At 42.0% G+C, this 18,889-nt stretch overlaps 1 protein-coding gene across 1 annotated transcript in view; it reads left to right on the forward strand.

Moving 5' to 3' along the window:
- Positions 1-18,889, forward strand: part of MCF2L2 (MCF.2 cell line derived transforming sequence-like 2) — a 153,090-nt gene that overhangs the window by 125,193 nt on the left and 9,008 nt on the right. Inside the window, exons 25-28 of the mRNA XM_009895295.1 lie at positions 3,142-3,214; positions 10,741-10,850; positions 14,749-14,844; positions 18,766-18,855. Of these exons, the coding sequence (XP_009893597.1) occupies positions 3,142-3,214; positions 10,741-10,850; positions 14,749-14,844; positions 18,766-18,855 (369 nt within the window). The remainder of the gene's footprint in view (positions 1-3,141; positions 3,215-10,740; positions 10,851-14,748; positions 14,845-18,765; positions 18,856-18,889) is intronic.

An 18,889-nucleotide genomic window follows, 5' to 3' on the forward strand; every position in this document is an offset into this window, starting at 1 on the left:
AGCAGGAACAGATCTTCTGTGCGAGGATCAGTTGGGTGGTTGCAGCATTGCTGGGTTTTAAACTCTTGTCCTGATCAAAGAAAATTTCTTAGAACTTTAGAAATGGCATGAATAGTTATTCCCTTCACAGTTAGTCCGAGGAGCCTGATTTTCCTCTGTTCTCCCTCTCAAGCCGCAACTCTAGAAACATCAGTTTACTTCAGCATGTGAGGAGAAGGGATCCCAGTCTTCACTCTGTGCCTTCTCACAAGACCTGACACAAAAGATCTCCTTCCACATACATCACTGGAAACAGCAACTGTTCCTCTCCACCCTGTTGTTTGTTTTGCTGTGTTGGGTTTTTGAGGGCTTTTATTTTAAATCTAGTCACTTGCCTTATGTTTTAAATGTCAGTCAGTTATCCCATCTTTTTATCATAGTGACCTCCCTGTAAAACATGATTAATGACATTTCCCTCTCTCAGAGATGTGACTATGAAGGTAATCTGTGATGTGCTCAACACATGAATGACTGAAACCTCATAAGTACCTCAGCTAATGACACTTTTTTTTTAAATTTAAGATATTGAATCCAAGACAGACAAAATTCAGTTAGGTTATTCCAGATAGGTTTCATCACTATGTTCTCTTACTATCTGAGATACTGTGGTATATATGAACAAGAATGTACAGGGTCCTAAAAACCATTTTGCAGGCTCTCTTAGGACAAAGAAACATGGCTGTGTCCAATATAGACTTTTCCTGGGCCCTGGCATTGCTTCTCACCTTGGCCTGTCATTTTCTGCTTCTCTCATACACACGTCTCTTTAAAGCAATGCCAGCAAAGCCTCTCCACCCGCATCCTTCAGATTCCTAAGCAGACTTTGGCCTAGGTGGAAACCTGTGCCTATGGCTTAACATTAGAGGTCACCTTTATTTGAATTGTCTGTTTCACAAAGACAATGAGTTCTTACAATCCCCTTCAGTGGAGGGAAACAACTATGCACATTAGCCTCAGCAATTTAATCCAATCCATAACAATATACTTATTTACAATGCCTGCTACTCAGGTCTTTTGTTACAATTCTTGTCTTCATGCTTTCTCTTTTTTATTCTGAATTTCACTGTGGTCAGTTCAGTAGGAACTGCTGAGGAAATAACTCGAGATTCTTATTAGTGCAATTTCAGGACTTGATCTAGGGACTCTCTGATATAGTTTGTAATATTTACTTCTGAAGTATAAAAGCTGGCTTTACTTAGGCTACCACAGAAGAGAAGAGTAGCTGATGGAGACAATGTATGTGTTTAATAGGGTAGAGTGCTAATCCCTCATGTGTGTTTCTAGGCAAAGAAAATGAAGCTTGTATGTCACTCAGGTGAGCATTTGTGAAATCTTTGTAGCATACAAGACCTATATGCTAGTTACTAAGCATTTTCCAGAGAAAACTACGCAGGAATCAAGACTGAAAGTTTTTGAAAACATTTATATTTTGATATTCTTTTTTGTTTTGTCTTAAGATCATAGGATCCTAGAATATTTTAGGTTTCAAGGGACCTCAGGACATCATAGTCCAATGTCCTGCTCAAAGCAGAGCCAGTTATTGGTTAAATCAGGTTACTCAAGACTTTATCCACTCTGGCATTGAGAACACAAGTCATCCAAGGATGACTTTCATCCTACTCTGTGAGCAAAGCCAAATTTCCTTCATTGTGTATCCAGCAGAACAGCAGTCAGAGAGCAGAAATTGTACTGTATATGCTATTGCAGCTCTTCCCATTGCCTTTTCCCAAATGATCACATGAATCAAAGCCCTTATTACAATACTGACAGCAGGAAGCAGATGCTTTGTCCTGTGATTTTTAAACAGTTTTTTCTATTTCCAATGACTCACGAAAGAAGACGCCTTAATTCACGCTTAACCCAAGACTGGATATTTCTCCAGCTGTGCGTTGTAATGAGAGAAGGATGAGGGATACATTTGTTTATCTGGGCTGTTTTTAATGACTGTTGTTATGAGTTGCACAGGGGGTTGGAATGTTAGAAGGAACCAGCTGAGATGAATGAGTGAGTAAAGGGCAAAGAAGGTGGCTAAGAGTATCTGATAAATAGTTTAACATATGGGTCATTAGTGTCCAAACACTTAGTGTATATACACCCCCTATCGTATACTGCAGTGAGCACGTAATGCTAACAAGGCTTTGGGTAACACCTTGATCCATCGGTCCCGAAGAGCATAATTGTCTCTTGCCAGCAAAGGAATTATGGATGCAGCTTAAGGGATTTGTGCAAGGCTGTGAATCAGTTGCCAAAACCAGGAATGGAGCTACTTCCGACTCCTCACCCAGAGCGCTCCTTTATCCCAGCATTCCCACACACAAAAGACGTTAAGTTTAATCTTTCAGTGCTGCCCCTGTCCCTTTGTCTGTTCTCCTTTCATTGACAAGAGCTTCACCTTCTCCCAGAGTGAAAGAGCCCTAAGATCTCAGCAATCAGAAAGTTTGAAAGCAGCTCCTTCCATTGCTTCTTTGCTTTTCAGTCTCTGACTCTCCTGGCTCTGAAAACAAAGTTGTCAGAGTCTTTCTTATCATCCTTCTCCACTCAGCAGTTACCAGACATAGGTACAAATGAGTCTGTTGCTACCTTGCAGCTATGCAAAAAGAGTGAACAAGTGGCATCTGAATAATGTTTTATTACTGCCGTTTGTCCAGGATAGTGAGCCAAAGCATTCCTTAGAGGGATGGGGATATGTTATACGATGTGCATGTGCAAAAGGACGAATGTACGTGTGTTGCTAAATCCAGAAAAAGCCGTGAGCCAAAAAATTTCTATTCTGGGAAAGATGCCAGTAAGTCCATTCTCTAGATCCATATTGTGCAGTGAGCTAGGAAGAGGTAGAAAGGAAAGAGAAGGTAATAGGGGAAGAAATCTCTTCTGCATTGAAAAAATATGGGTAGAAGAGCTGTTTGGGTGAGCTAAATTTTCAGCCTTATAAGATCACCTTATAAGATCGCCTTTCTCTCCAAGTGTGAGTATTCCATTTTGATTGCAGCATCAGTCAAAATCTCTCCTCTCCTATTTCTCTCTCTCTCCCCCACCTTTTATGCAAACAAAGAAGCAACATATACAATTTGGAGCAATTTCTTCTTACTTTTTCTTTGACAGAAGCAAGTCAACTGCACCAAAGAATCACCGAGAGTGTATACCATGCACCAATGGATGCCTCCAATGCAAGCAGGTAACCACAGCTATCATGGCATTTCAGGGGCATGTTTTGTCTTGCCTTTGTGCTTTTGCAGTACATAAACTCTTAGTTTTATGTGTTTAGCTTCCTGGGTACGAACTTACTTGATTGTCTTCAAATTCTTTAAAGACGTGTAAATGCAGATAAAGGTTTTGCTCATGGGGAAACTAAAATCACAATGCAGAATTCATTCCAAAGATGATCATTTGGTTTTGCAAAAGAACCATATGCTCCAGATTAACTCAAGTTTAGACAAAATGTATTGGAACATTGCCAGGATGTTAAATGGAGTTGTCAGCGAATTTTTGTAATGACCCAATTGCTGAGCAAGTTTAATGTAAGTTATAATTGCTGTTACAGTAGATTACAAACATATATGGTTACCATATTGATTATCATGAATAAAGGGAGTGAGGGTCTCCACCCTGTGCATTGGACTTGTTTGCATATGAGACAAATTTGGTTTATGCTGATGATGATTGCTCCTGTGAAATAGATAAGCAATCCTCTGATGGCTGACCCAATCGCCAGGGAAGGTGTGTTACTATCATTCCTGGTATCGTTCATGGAAAGGGAAAATACAAGTCTTGGTGGGGTTTTTCTGGATGCGTTACCCCATAGTGGCTCAACTTGTTTAACTGCTTGGACTGAAGATAAAGTCCATTTTCCCACTGGCAGTATCTCTGTTCTGTCTATTTAAATGCAGTACAGCTGAATAATAAAGGTCTTTTTGGTCCGTCAGGGTCATTTTGGAATAGACTGTAATAGGCACCATGTTCTTCAAAATCCCATTCTGGTTTTAATTCCTGTATTAAGCTTTTGACTGCCTGTTCATGTTCTGGGTCCTATTTCTACGGTTTTGCCTTTCATAAAAGTGAGTACAGTGGGTAAGCAATGATAGAAAATCCAGGTACGCTTTTCCTCCAGTACCCTGAAGTACCCATGAGCTGTTGTAATTCTTTTGTAGGTTGGTGTATCTGCAATTTTTCTGTTTTACTTAGGGTGTCCAGTAGAATTGTTGCACTACCTGCAATCCACCGAGTACCTAAAAATGTTACTTCTTTACCTGGTCTTTGACATTTCTCAGGTGGGATCTCAACCTCTGTTTTGAGTAGTGCTTGCCGCATTGCTGCTGCTGCTTTCCCCACTCTCTCAGGGGAAGTTCTTCCAATGAGAGTATCATTATATACTGGTATAGTGTCACATCTTGAGGAGTGAGACTATCTGTAAAAGCTCAGCAAGTGCAGTGTGAGCAATCATGGATGAATGTGTATATCCCTGTGGGAGTCTGTTAAAGGTGTATTGTACACCTTCCCAAGTAAAAGCAAATTTCTCTTTATCCTTTTCTTGTAAGGGAACCATATAAGACATCTTTCACATCTAGCATCCCTATCCATGGATGTGCAGCTGCTTGCAAAGTAGCTGTTCAGTTTGCAATGTTGGGTTTAGCAGCTCTTCAGTGGGGTTGCATTAGCATTCAGGCGCTGATAATCAATTGTTAAATGCCACTTCTGGCTGCTTTCCAAACTGGCCAGACAGGTGATTTATATGGAGAATGGGTTGTGGAGATAATTTGTCATTTTTCCAAATCTGCTAATACCTCAGAAATTCTGTTTCGTGCTGCAGCAGAAATCGGGTATTGTGGCATATTAGTAATTGGGGATTGTGGAGTACGCGCACTGTAGCTTCCCGATTTTTACCAGGGTCAGGGTCGACATTTGAACTAAAGGACCACACAGTGCCGTCCGGCAGGCACCAGGTTCAGCCGTTCAAAATATCGAAACACAAAATATTTCCATTGTGATCTTTAACTGTAAAGTGAGTAGAGGACACGCACTTCTCACCTAGAAGCCATAATTTAACTTTTGCAGTTGGCAAATAACGCTCGTTCCATTTACTCCAGTGACTTTAACTCTCTGCCGGCAAGGTTGTACCCCCAGCTTCTCGGCATCTTGTTGTGTTAGTATTGACATTTGTGCTCCCATATCTACTAGGAATTTAATTGGTTGTTGGTGAGGACCTAAGGGAAGTATAATCAAGGGCCATCATCACTTATCCATTGGTAAACATTGACTTTCTGGACAGGCAGCCCCCATAGCCATCCAGGGTCTACCCATTTTTTGGTTTCTGTTCCTGCAATTCCTTTAATTCCTTACGTGGAGGAAAAGAAGGGTTGGAAGGTCTCTTGGGGGCCAATTGAGGGTGAGCAGTACCAGGTGACAGTGTGACCATCAAGCTTAAAATAACTCCAGTCAATTGTCTATGAATAGCAGCTCTGGGAACACCTATTGCCAGGTTTTGTCTCCACAATTCATTCCTTTCATCCTGGACCCTCGGTTGTTGATTAATAGGTTTCAGTTCCCGAGAGCCACTCTGGGGTGGTTGCTTAACCTGTCTAATATTTCAGCCTATATTTCTTGTTCCACTGGACACATCATCCCATCCCATTTCTCACCCATGATTTATGCTGTCGTGCATCAGTTCTGCCCAAGTGGGAAGATGCCTTATGGCTCTTTGTGTGCCATTGTCATCAACCTCTATGTCTAAGAGCGCATTACATTCCATGTCCCTTTTAATTTTGTCTTGCTTTGCAATGAGGTAAGGTTTAAGCACAGCTGGGGCTCCCCTAATTAATGGTTTCAGTATGGTAAAGTCTACAGTTGCTGAGACAGGAACATCATAGGAAGCCCATTCATGCATAGCCTGTATAAAAGCAGCCTTTGTCACTGCAACTGAAAGTTCATCTAGAGATTTTATAGGTGGTTCTCTTCCCTCTAGTGCACCTATTCCTCCAGCCCAGTATGCTACCCTACTTGTTATTGAATGGGAATTGTCTGGGGAGTTAAGGCCAGCGTTAAAAAAGACACCTGGTCCCCAATGTCCATTTGGTTCATCCCCATTTAATAAAATTCTGGCCCCTTTGGATAAGTGCACACACCACAAATATTCTGTTTCAGTTTCTCTGGGCTTGTGGCCGCAGCATTCCTAGAGATTTTATAGGTGGTTCTCTTCCCTCTAGTGCACCTATTCCTCCAGCCCAGTATGCTACCCTACTTGTTATTGAATGGGAATTGTCTGGGGAGTTAAGGCCAGCGTTAAAAAAGACACCTGGTCCCCAATGTCCATTTGGTTCATCCCCATTTAATAAAATTCTGGCCCCTTTGGATAAGTGCACACACCACAAATATTCTGTTTCAGTTTCTCTGGGCTTATGGCCGCAGCATTCCTGCAAATGGGCCGTTTGAATTGGATCAAATGGGATTGTTTTTTGAGTGTGGTTTCCAGCTCCACCCCATGGTCCAGTGTCGACTTCTGTTTTATAATTAGTCTAGTGGTGTATTGGGGAGGGTCAGGCAGGTGGGAGGAGGTTATCTTCATCTGAGCTGTCATTATTTGAATCACCCCAAATGTTACCATCCCAGTCTTCAGGGGATACTACTAGTTTTCTAATTTGAACTATATTGAAGGGGTTCAGAGCTTGCATTAACATAATTTCAATACGTTCTCCTAACCTTTGTGTTTTTAAATGAGCTTCCTGAAGTTGTTTTTGCAGTTGTTCTACTCTTAAAGATAGCAACAGTTCAGTAGCTTTATTTCCCTCTATTTCATTTTGCATATCTTTCATCTTACTATTAGTTTCTTTCCTTTCCTGGAATGTCGCTTTTAAACACATTCCCGGCATTTTACAAATTAGACCTTTATCTTCTCCATCCTTGGTTGAAGCCCTCACAGCATCTAGCTGCTTCTCTGCCCCTTCCCATTCATACCAATTATCACACACCCATTCTCCTGAAAAGCCAGGGTTTGGATTAATACCGTGCTTTCTTGAGTAATTGGTGACACTACTTGCCATCCTGCCGACTACACCTGTTTGTTGCAAAATGAGTGATTCTGGATCCTACAAAACTTTGAGGTAGCAGCAATTTAAGATTTATTAACTCTATTACTGTAAACCACAGGATTAGGTTGTATGATTTTTTTTAAACAATATTTAATCATCAGCCAATTATCAGAGTGATTTAATAAAATTTGTTATAATCAATACAGCGACTTAGTTAGATCTGAAAATGGCAAGGTTCACACAAGACTTACGACAGTTTCCTAAATCAAATCACACATGCACAAACACACACAGAGGTAGAGTGATTAACCTATGATCAAGATTTTCTCTTTTTGCAAATTGTAGTAAATTACTGGTTCCAAACAATCTCTGAACCTCGCGAAATCTAATTATAGTGAATTATTCACTAGTCTTTGTTGACGTTTGTCAGCAGACGAACTTTGAACCTCTCTTTGTTGGCATCTGTCAGCAGACGATCTTTGAAACCTCATGAAATCTACCCTGGGAGGCATCCCAGCTCAGGGGGGGGACACTGGGTCACAGCCTGCTCCTATCCCGGAGAGCTCAAAGTGTCTCACTTAGGATCACTATTTATAGGATTGCGAGATGATTGATTTTGGTCAGTGTTTTTCCATTTTTGGCCACAATTCTTGTCAGGTAATTCTCACACCTTCCAGATCGGCTATGACTCAGGCAGCAGGAGTTTTGGGTACGGTTAGGGAGTGCCTTATCATCCCAATTCACTGTACTTTTAACCAGGACAAGAAAGTGTCAGATTGTTCCAGCTCACTGCACTTGTAACCAAGAGAAGAACACAACGGTGGCTTGTCCTGACATGGCAGTGTGGCCTGGGGGACCTGCAGCACCATAATATCACTGTAAAATTTTAGCAGAATCAACCAAACTAAGACAGCCAGCCTTTGACAGTTGTAGAGCTCAATGCAAGAAATTATAAACGGATGCAGTGCTGTTAATCCTGCACCATATTTCTCTAGGCTTGGTTACATTTGCTTTGTTTAAGGTTTAAGCCAAAAAGGTTCAAGGGTGAAAATCTTTCAGCAAAACCACCTCAGGGATAGGAGAAAATGATTCCAGTAAAATATGAAATGCAATCACAAAAGTGTTTCAAATCAATCCAGATGTATGTCCCTCTTATAAGGCTCTTAAAGTGAGAATTTTCGGAGCAGAAACTATAGACAAAATACGGCAACAGAAAATAAACTCCAGGAAGAAAGGCCATGTGATTAACTACTTGTCCTAGACTGGATTAAACCAAAGGAAAAATGAAATGCTTGTTGTCCTCACTCTGCCAACTGTGACAGAGCAGGAGAGGTTAGATGCTTCTGCTCCAAATGGTGAGTTATTACAGGGACAGGAAGAATATGGTAAGTCTTCATGAAAGAGCAACACTCTGGGCTTTCATGAATGGAACAAAGTCCAGAGTGTCCTACTGGCTACTGTAAGCAGAGGCCACCTTGATCCTCCACAGTACGTGTCTTGGAGAGAAGCAAGGACAGGTGAACGGCAGCACAAGGTGGCTTTGCATGAGCTGATGTGAAATAGTGGATCCAGAATTCCTCAAACTGTGGAGCCCCTTCTGCAGCCTGTTTTGGGATGCTGGGTGGAGGGCAAGGAGACAAAGGAAGAAGCTAGACTTTGTGACAGCCACCCACACGGGCATAGTCTGTGTTTATGACTGATAAAGCAGCCCCAGTTGTGAAAGGCGCTGTAAGTAAGCCAGTGGTAGACAGTATTAGCTAAAGAGCAACCATCATCATCAGTGTTCTGCCCGTGGTTGGAGGCTAATTAATTATTGAGATTTTATCTAACCAATAGACACCTTCTCCTGGGTTGCCTGTCTGTTACAGTGACTCTACTATTTACTGGGAATTGTCAAACCTGTACTGTGACATTGGGGAAATCTGTTTGTGGGACGCTCTCCCCTCCCCGAGTCATATCTGTTTAATGACAAAGACTGTCCCCTTTACTTGTTTATAAGCCACTGCAGCACTTGGGGCTGCAATTCCATGAGATCAGGCAGGGCCGGTCTGACTCAGGATTGGAGCTGAGGTGTCGGCAAAAGGGACGCTTAGAGCCAGTGCCCTTAATACAGGCGGTTATTGAATGTCCCTAAGTCCTGTTCAATCTGTTTAAATTTTCTCTGTAAATTCTTCCCCAAAGTTTCACCATTTAATCCTAAAATGAGATGCCCTGTGGTACCTATTGCTGCTGTATCTCTCTCAAGGGATGGCTGCTGCATTTCGGTGATAATGAAATGATCCCTTTGTATTGTTTCTAATCTACTTAAACATATGAAACTTAAATAGACTATTGTTCTAACTGCTTAACTATCTGCTTTATTGGAAATGACTGATTCAGTCATACATCCGTATAAAATATCCAGTGCCTACAGATATACACAAACACTAGGAGTTTTACTGCAGATGCTGTTTCAGAGAAGCTGGTATGTTTTCTCGGTCTTTCTCACAGCTGTAAATCTTTAACTCTGTCAGCTGCATGTTTCACAGTTATCTCAGCCTAGCTGGGAAGGAACAGAGAAAAAAGAATAAGGAAATGTGACTGTGCTTTGGATTTGTTCCCATATTTATTCTGAGTTCCATTCTGTACCTGAAATCAGGCTCTAAAATCACATTTTGATTTAGTACAGGACCTCCGTTAAGGTTCCATCAGAAACAGGTCAGGGGTTCAAATGCAAAGCAATGCATCCCAGGCTGCCTTGTAGTTATAAAAGGTATTCACAGATCTCTAGTATTCCAAATGTTTTTAAGTTTTTAATGATATCTTGGACCTTCCCTTACAGCAAGACAAACCCTATGAACATTAAGTATAACGGTTCATATGTTAATTGTAAACAGCAATGTAGTTGCTGATACACGTTAACAACGAGCATTTTGGGAAAGACTATTTCAAGTGTGTAGATACAATGAAATGTGTGGAGCTGTCTGCCAAAGATAACAGTCGAACACCCAAACTAAACCACCAGACATTTGCAAAACAATGAGGATAAGAACCATGAGAAAACCTTGCAGCTCCAGTGTCCTACAAACCTGGGGCAGGGAGGTCCTTCCCATTATAGACGGACCAGGCTGGTACCTGTGCAAATCTGGGAAGATGGATCCCCTCATCTGTGGCTCAGCTGTAGACAGGGATATCCCACTTGGATTCATGTTCAAAGAGCAGAAGAAACAGAAGTTGGAGGATCCTGGAGCCAGTGGAATCCATATGTTCCTCTACACATGGTATGACCTCTACGTGACCATCCAGTGCCCATTTCTTTCAAGGAGTCAAATATACTTATGCTGCAAAGGATGGAAAAACTGGGGTCCTCTTTTCGAACCTGGTTTCCCATTCCTTCCTTCCAAATCTGTTTGACTCGCAAAAAGAGCTTGTGCAGACAATCAGCTTGTTCCTCCATTTTTCCCTTCTCAACTCTCGCTAACCACATCCCTTGCAGCCTGGTGTGGAAAGGAGGCAGAGGCTAGAATGGCTTTTTCCACCACACATACCTGCACAGATGCAGACTTTTATAGCACACAGAATATGAAAACTTGTCCTTTATTCCTTAGGCTTCCATATCTGAGGGTAAAAAAAGAATGCTCAGTGCTCCATTAGGTATTAAGCATGAATGTAACTATTTTTGTATTCCTTTTGTCCAAAGGTACAGCAGGAAGTCATCAAGTGTATATGAAAACAAATCTGAGACATCAAATGTGGAAGCATCTAACAATAAAAACAGGAATTCCAGTCCCAGCGCCAGACAAAAGAGAGGTAGGAGTTCTGAGACAAAGCTTTTTGCTTCCAAAGGGTAATATTTTTATTTTTGCACACTCATTTCTGGAGTTTGATGAGGATACTTTAAATGTATGTTGTTTAAACCCAACGTCAAAAAAACAATGCTACAAAGCTGAGTGACTGTACCATGGAACTTCCTGAACACCAAAAAGCGTTACCAGTTTAGGATTTTTTTAAGTCTGAGTTTTGATGCATTACAGTGCTCTTTGTACAACTTGTGGTTTTTACTATCAGAATTTGGAGGGCAATAGTATGCATATTTTAACCTTCTGTATCCTGGCTAAGTTGGTTTCTAGACATATTTATTTTTATTTTCTATGGACTTTGCTAACTAATTTCCTTGCTTCATGTGAAAAAGATTTGGTTTGCCTCCTCTGTGTATAGGGTCCCCCCTAGCGTACAGTAAATAAACGCACATGTGGTCACAGGAAGTCCATCCATTATTTGAAAGCTTAAGTATAGTAGATATATTCTATACAATGTAGGTTAAAATGGATACTAAAAAGAAACTGGATCCCATCTGGTAGTAGCAGGAACAGAAAATCTTTCAACAGCAGTTTCTGTTTTAGGTAGTATTTTGAAATCTTAGGGGAAAGACTTTTCTAATAATATAAAAAAGAAAATCGCGAAGTCTTAAGAGATTAATGTCCAAATCAGGCTTAAAGTAACAGCAGGCCCCTTTATAATAGACATGGTAAAAAAAAAGAAAAGGGGGAATATTTTTTCTTTGAAAAACAGGCCTATTCGGCAGAAAAAAAATAATTATTGCAATAAATTTTCATTCTGGGGAGAAAGTTATGGATTCTTCATTAAAAAATCCAATGTTAAAAACCTGTTTCAGTAATTTTTTTTTTTTTAAAAAGATGAACTTTTTAAAATTAAAAGTTGCAAAGCAGTCTTTAATTCGAAATTCATAAATCCCCTTTTAAAAAAAAAAAAAAAAAAATCCGGGAAAATTTTTGATTTTTTTTTAACTGGCCCGGCTTACACAAGAGTGTGGGAACTAAAAACCCGCCAGCCCGGCCGGGAGCCGCCGGCCCGGGGCCGCGCACCGAGTACCCCTCGGGGGGATGCGGGGGGTGCCCTGGGCTGCAAAACACGCTGGGCAGAGCCAGCTGAAGGGATACCCGGCTCTAGATGTCCCACCGATACGGTGTGTCCCCGTGAGGGACCTCGGGCTGGCACTCGGCGGGGGCTGAACTCTCCCGCAGTTCGGGGCCGCTTGCGCGGGCGGCGGTAGCTCCGCAGCGAGCGGCTGGTGCTCTGCCAAAACCGTCCCTCTTGTGCCACCTACTGACTGCAATCCTCCCGATATCTACGCAGCTAATGCGAACACCGGTTAAAGATACCGTTTTCGTTCTATAGTACAAAGGGGGAGGGCGCTATTGGCAAGCTGTTGCGGTTTCATTATTCTTATCGATAAGTGCCTGTGATTGAGTTACCTACATATAAACCACTGTTTTTTCTGGACCTGATAGGTAGATTCACTGACTTGAAGCTATATGGGAGCTGAGTCCTATAGGAACCTCTGGAGACCACCTGGTCTAACTGCCTGGCTCAAAGCAGGGTCAGCTGGAGCAATTTGCTAAGGGCTGTGTCCAGTTGGGTTCTGAGTATCTCCAAGGGTGGAGGCTCCACAACCGCCTTGGGGACGCTGTCCCAGGCTTTAACCACCTTCACAGTAAAAAAAGTTTTTTACTATTTTACAATGGAATTTCTCATATTTCCATTTGTGCCCATTGCCTCTCATCCTGTCACCGTGCTCCACGGAGGAGTGTCTGGCTCCATCTTCTTTACTCGCTCCTATCAGGAATTTCTATACATTGGTAAGATCCCCCTGAGCCTTTTCTTCTCCAGACTGAACAATCCCGGCTCTCTCACTCTCTCCTCATGTCAGCTACTGTAACCCCTTTATCATCTTTATGGCCTTTTGTTGGATTCACTCAAGGATGTCCATGTCTCTTTTGTACTGGGAAGCCCAGGACAGGACGCAGCACTCCAGGTGTGTCTCACTTGTGCTGAGTAGAGGGGAAGAATCACCTCTCCAGACCTGCTGCCTAATGCAGCTCAGGATGCTGCTGACCTTCTTTGTCACAAGTGCGCTTTGTGGGCTCATGTTTATGGTCTTGCTCATCAGGACCTCGTCCTTATTATGTCTGGAAATGGTTTCCAAGATTATCGAGTATAACTGCAAAACGAAGGAAAAGGTTTGAAATAACTCAGAGGGAGCCAACATGTCATTAGAGACCAGTCTGGTGCTGGGAAGCTGTGGGGACTTGTGAAATCTTATGGGGGCCCTCAGTGAAGTGGCATAATTGCATAGCTGAAGAACTCGCGTATATACCTTTCCCCTATACACATGTACTGTTGTACTTGCAGCATGACTCTGTGATGATACTATGGATTTTCTTGCACTATGCAAACTGAAAGTAAATATGTTTTATATACCAGTTTCTGGATTCATTATAAGCTACGCTATCTTCACAAAGATTGCCTCACAGTGGGAGCAGCCATGGCATGGAATGGCTCTTAGGCTAACACAGGCAGTCTGGAAGCCAAAAATGCTTCCTGGTGAACTTGTGGGCAGCCCCAGAGCTGAAACCGCTGCTCGGTAGCAGTTCTCACCAGAGGCACCTGCCTGGCCCAAAGCTGTCATCAGGCTGCTGGGTGGAAGGAGCTGAACCATACTGACATAATACTTCTGTATTGTTAAAATCTGTTCATCTTACACCCACCTATGCATGCAGGCACCTCGGATCCTGGATTATCTTGGCTGCAAATCAGGAAGTGATGGGATGCGCTTTCCTTTGGAAGCACAGCTTGTCTGTCTGTTGCTTGTCGGTCAAGTGTGGATTCACTGTCTCTTCATGTTCCCTTTGTACTTCTGGTCTTCATTTGTGCCTCTAATGATTTTCACTTGGCAGTGTATGAAATGAAGAGGAGGAGAAAGCTTGTGGTTAAATCCTAAGGCACAGAACCAGGCAGCCAACACACGGCTTTTCTCTTGCTCCTTTGCCATAAACCTTCTGTGTATTAACTGCCCACACAAAGAAAGGGCAGATGCAGAATTTGGCAGGAGTGCCTGGAACTGGGGGTTTGATCTAAGCCCACCTCTTTCCTGCAATGCAAGTAACTGAGTATCTTTTAAACCCGGAGACTCGGGACCTAGATCCATCTGTGCCTTATCTCTATACAGGCGACCGATAAGCGCCATGGCTGGCTTATTCATGTAGGAGCCTGGCATGTAAGCTTTGCTGGCATGGCACTCCTTTCATCCCAGCAAATCATGAGATCAAATGCATGACTATACGCCAGCTTTGGAGGCTGTTAGACTTCAGCAGGTAAGGCTGAGAGCGTACCAGCCGCAGGGCTGATCACGGCAGACTCTTCAGTGCGAGTACTGGATAGCACAAGTGGGACTGCTCACAACACTTGCTGTCTGTACGTGTCCTGCACTGCAAGGCTTCTTCTCTTATTTCTCCCTACAACCTTGCTGTGCCAACCACAATGAGGTGTTTTCATAGTAAAAGGCACTAGATCCTTTTCGATGAGCTTGCTGCTAAACTGTATTTTCCTTTGTTGAGAGCTACAGCCCTTCACCTGGTTTTCTTTGTTTTTGTTTTTGTTTTGTTGTTGTTCTCCATTAAAACTCAGTGAGCCAAACTCAACCCAGGGGCTCTGTTTGGCTCAGCTGGTTTAATCACTCTGACCTCATGTCACCTTTCCGATTGATTAGCTCTTGCTCAGGCTTGAACTGAATCAAAATTTATTTATTTATTTTAAGTTGTCATCCAGTGCTAACCTTTCCTTTCCCATAAGCTGAACAGCTGACCCTTCCTTCCTTATTTCTCTTCCCTCTCCCTCTCTCTCCTAGTTGATGCTTCCACCAGCCTTAACCTTGAGCGCACAGCGCTTGCTAGAAAGCGATTCACATTGCAAGGTCTTTCCAACCGCAGAGCTCCACCCAAAGGTAAAATCACCCCACGCAGTACTTGGTCTCTGGCCATCTGTCTCCTGCACTCCCACAATGTTCTCTCCATCCCATAGTGCCATCCATCACTATTTCCTAAAATGCTGCTGCATCTCACCAAAATGCTCCTGTCTGATACACACACGGCTCCTCTTCTCAAAGACGCTGTTACCAAAAATTGCTCCCGTGGCAGTGTTGGCAAGGCAACCTTTGAGCTGACTGGTTGGATCTTTTACTGGTGCACAGTGCAAATGATGTTTATTTCCAGTTTCTCTCAAGGGTCAAAGTGTGAACATGTTTTAATCCACCAAACTAACTTCTTTCAGCAGTCTACTGGTTTGAAGAGAAGATTATAATTGTATTGTGCTACCTGAGATTTTTATGTGTTAAATTGTTCATTGGTTGGACTTTGTTTTTTCAAATGTTGCTCGCGCATGGCCTAGTGGTTACACTGAGGAACCAGTATTCAGAAGACCTGGGGTTTATTGCCATTTCTCCTCAATTATGTTATATGATATGGTAAAATGGTATGTTCTGAGTCTTTGTGCATAAATGTTTAGAAGACACTTAATATCCATGAGTAGAGAGCATTGCATGTTCCTGTGACTGCTGTACAAGGAAGAGACTTTAGAGAAAAGAAAGAAGGGTGAATAGAAATGAAACTGAATGACTTTTTGCAATTATTTTCTGAAAATACGGTGTAATTACTATTTTTATTGCTATGACTTTTCTCCTGTTCTGATAAATTGTATTTCCTCTGTGAGACAAAGGGTTAGTGTGCAGTGATAGAGAGGGTGAGCATCAAAGGAGGAAGAAGACAGATGAAAGAATAAAAATTACAATGTTATGAAGTAGATGAGAATACACCAAGAGCCAGAGCAGCCATAAGATTCTGGCTGCAAGGTTAAGGCTGCACTTGGTGGTAAGATCTAAGATGGACAAACCAGTTCAATGTTCTGGATACAAAAGAGGTGGTTTTCAGATCCTGTAACTTGGGAAAATCAGTTACAAAATACAGATTTCAGAAATGCAGTAATTTGGGCAAGTTTGGATCTACAGTTTTGGTTTGGGCCTCTTTTGCTCTTTTATCTGAATTTTTCTTGTCATGTGAAATACCTTGCATTTTATTTAGTCATTCCATGTTCCGGACAGCAAAGCACAGTTCAGAAGAGTTCATACCCGCTAAGCTGTAGGCACTCTCAGCTCAAAGACTTGCCGGGTCTGGTTACTTGAGATTCCTGTGAAGCACCTCCATTACACCATGTCCCATTTCACCTTCTCATGCTGTTCAGTTGCCAATCTGGTCCTGGCCTAGAGGACACCAGCTGGCCAACAGGCCGGATGATTTGCGGAGCGTGGTCATTTCTGCAGGCAGCGAGAATGCAAAGCTGTGTTAGCACTGTAAGGGCTGGCTGTTAGGGCAGATCAAAAGCTGTGAGAAGGTAACAGGGAAGTTTCTGCAGTAAGAGCTTGTCCTGCTCTTGACCCCTTTGCCTAAGTATTCGTTACTGGCCATGGCAGGAGATGGCATACTGAGCTGAGCATACTCTGGTTCAGACCCACTGTGTCTGTTCATGTCCAGAACACATCACAGGGAAGGTTTAAACAATAAAATAACAAGACTAACTAGGGGGAAAACGAGATTGCTTGATAGATGTCAACTGGCAGTGGAGCATGGATGCTCAAAGCATTGCTGCCCAGGCTGGAAGTGATGGGGTAGAAAACGTTGTATATAACCACCCTGGTGTTTTTGCCAAAGAAATACTTATCTCTGGAGGAGAAACTTTACCAGCCTGCACTCCGTCAGTGCAGAGACCCCCAAGGCAGCCATACTAGGGCTGGCACCAAAGTGTGCGAAAGCCCACACTCGTAGCACCCGCATCTCCCCCCCCGTTAGGGTCAGCGTTAGCTGTGCTGGTTCACAGAGCCAAGCTCGTATTCCTTGGAGTTGGCACAGGGTCTCTAAGAGCTGCATGATGTGGTGTAAATGTAGCCCAACACTGTAATTATAAAGTGAAATTTTCTTTGTATTTTAGTAAGGGTACTTACAGCAGCCTAAATGTGGAGTCATTCCATTGTAATTATCACTGAGAGCAGAATTTAACCTCTCCTTTTTCTTCAGCCTTTTAGGAGGTGTGAATAAAGATGTACTTGAATATATGTGCTTTTATGAGTAAATTGATAAGGAAGTGCATTGACGGATACAGAATTTACAGTCTTTTTACAGTAGCCAATCTACAGTTAAAATTGCACGGAGATCTTAAGGACCTAATACGGTTTCCAGAACATCACAGGAATTGCAGTTCAACCAGTCACGCTAATTTCTGCTCCACTGGAAACATCATATAGTGAATGTGACATTTACTAGGCAGAAATATGGAAAAAACAAAGTAAAGAGAAATGTTGTGTGACTGAACATCAAAATAAGGAAATGTGAAGATGAGGAATGGTAAAGAGAATTTTAAGATCCCTGGCAAGGAAATCTTCACAGTAGTATAGTTCTGCACTGCATATTTAAACCTGAAAAATAAAATCATCTGAAACTTATTTTACTCCAGTGCTGTATGCCAGTTAACCATGAAAAAAACAAACAAAAAAGAGACAGAGAGAAACGACGACAGACATGATGAGAGAGGAGACAATTAGAATAGAGAAGTTCCTCGGAATCACAGACACCATCTAGGAACATCTGGGCTAAGATTCAGCAACGCATATAAGCATGTGCTACAAAGAGTTTTGTGTGAAATAAGTCTTCACCTATCCCAGTGTTGTGGTTTTTTTCAGTGAAAATAGAAACAAGTATTTAATTTTTATATAAATATCTTTTTAAAAATCAAAACATGAAAATCACAAATAGTTTTTGACAAATCTGAAACTCCTCAACAGAATACTTAAAGCTATTTCTCATACCATTTTCAACTGAGGTTGTGTCCTGGTAGAGTTAAGTGTTCAAGTATCGTAATGAAACTGAGATATGAAGCATATGAATGGAAATACTCACTTGAGTAATGCAGCACATGTGCTTAGAGTGTTTTCAGCAGAAGAGATTAAAAAGTTAATTCTGAAGTATTAGTAATCAAGCAAATTTTTCTCCCAAGTGGTGCTGCTGTAGTTGGTAGGTCCAAGAAGTGTACTGATGTGCTTGTAGATGTGTAGACATAATCTCTTAAGAGCTGCGTAATGGCCTCGCTGTGTTTTGAAACATCATGTGCTCTCTAAAGCTAGCTGACAGTTAGGCTGCTTACACCTCTGAGCTGTTTATGAAATATTTTGAGTCAAAAATGCTACTGGCAACTCATAGTGAAATCTGGGGAAGTTGTGTCTTCACTCCTGATCAGGCTTTGAGAATAGGTAGGATTCTAATTGGAATAAACAAACAAAAAGAAGCTCTGTTGCCTTCATTTTCTCCAAACTGATTTGCGCCAGTAAGGATGGAGGTTCAGAGAATGTTTTCAGGCATTCACACAGTTAACTTCTAGAAATGACAAATGTGAACTCCAAATCATTTGTGTTTGCTTTTCAGTGTATTTCAGGTCAGTCATCACAGAACAAGCAATTCAGTGTCTAAAATAATCCAAACCTCATCTGTAGATATGCACGCCATTCTAACCATCATGCTCATCTCGCTGTGTTTTGTAGCGGTACTTAGACCAGTTGGATGCTAAAATACTAATTGGCATAATTCTCCCTTCTGCAGTATTAAAATTGGTGGAATTGGAATTGCTTTAAAAAAACCTATATTCATATAAACTGTTTTCTGTGCTATTCACTTTGTTGAGGGTATTTTTCCCGGCTGCTTTAGAGGAGCAACCTACCGTTTATTTACCCTTTTCCAGCTGCTGCTTTGCTTTGGACATCTTTTACCCTCAGTGCTTATTAACCTCTAATCCTGCCCTGCATTGCATCTGTCTATCCTCCCAGATCCAGAATCTAAGGAAAGAGAAGTTACCCGTCGCTTTTCCCTAGCCTCCTCCATCAGCACCACAGTTAATGCTTCTGCTGTGACCAAAGGTACTGTCATGCTGCTTGCTTGGCTACCCTTCTC

Source organism: Charadrius vociferus, unplaced genomic scaffold (assembly GCF_000708025.1).
Source record: "Charadrius vociferus isolate BGI_N301 unplaced genomic scaffold, ASM70802v2 scaffold311, whole genome shotgun sequence".
NCBI lineage: Eukaryota > Metazoa > Chordata > Aves > Charadriiformes > Charadriidae > Charadrius > Charadrius vociferus.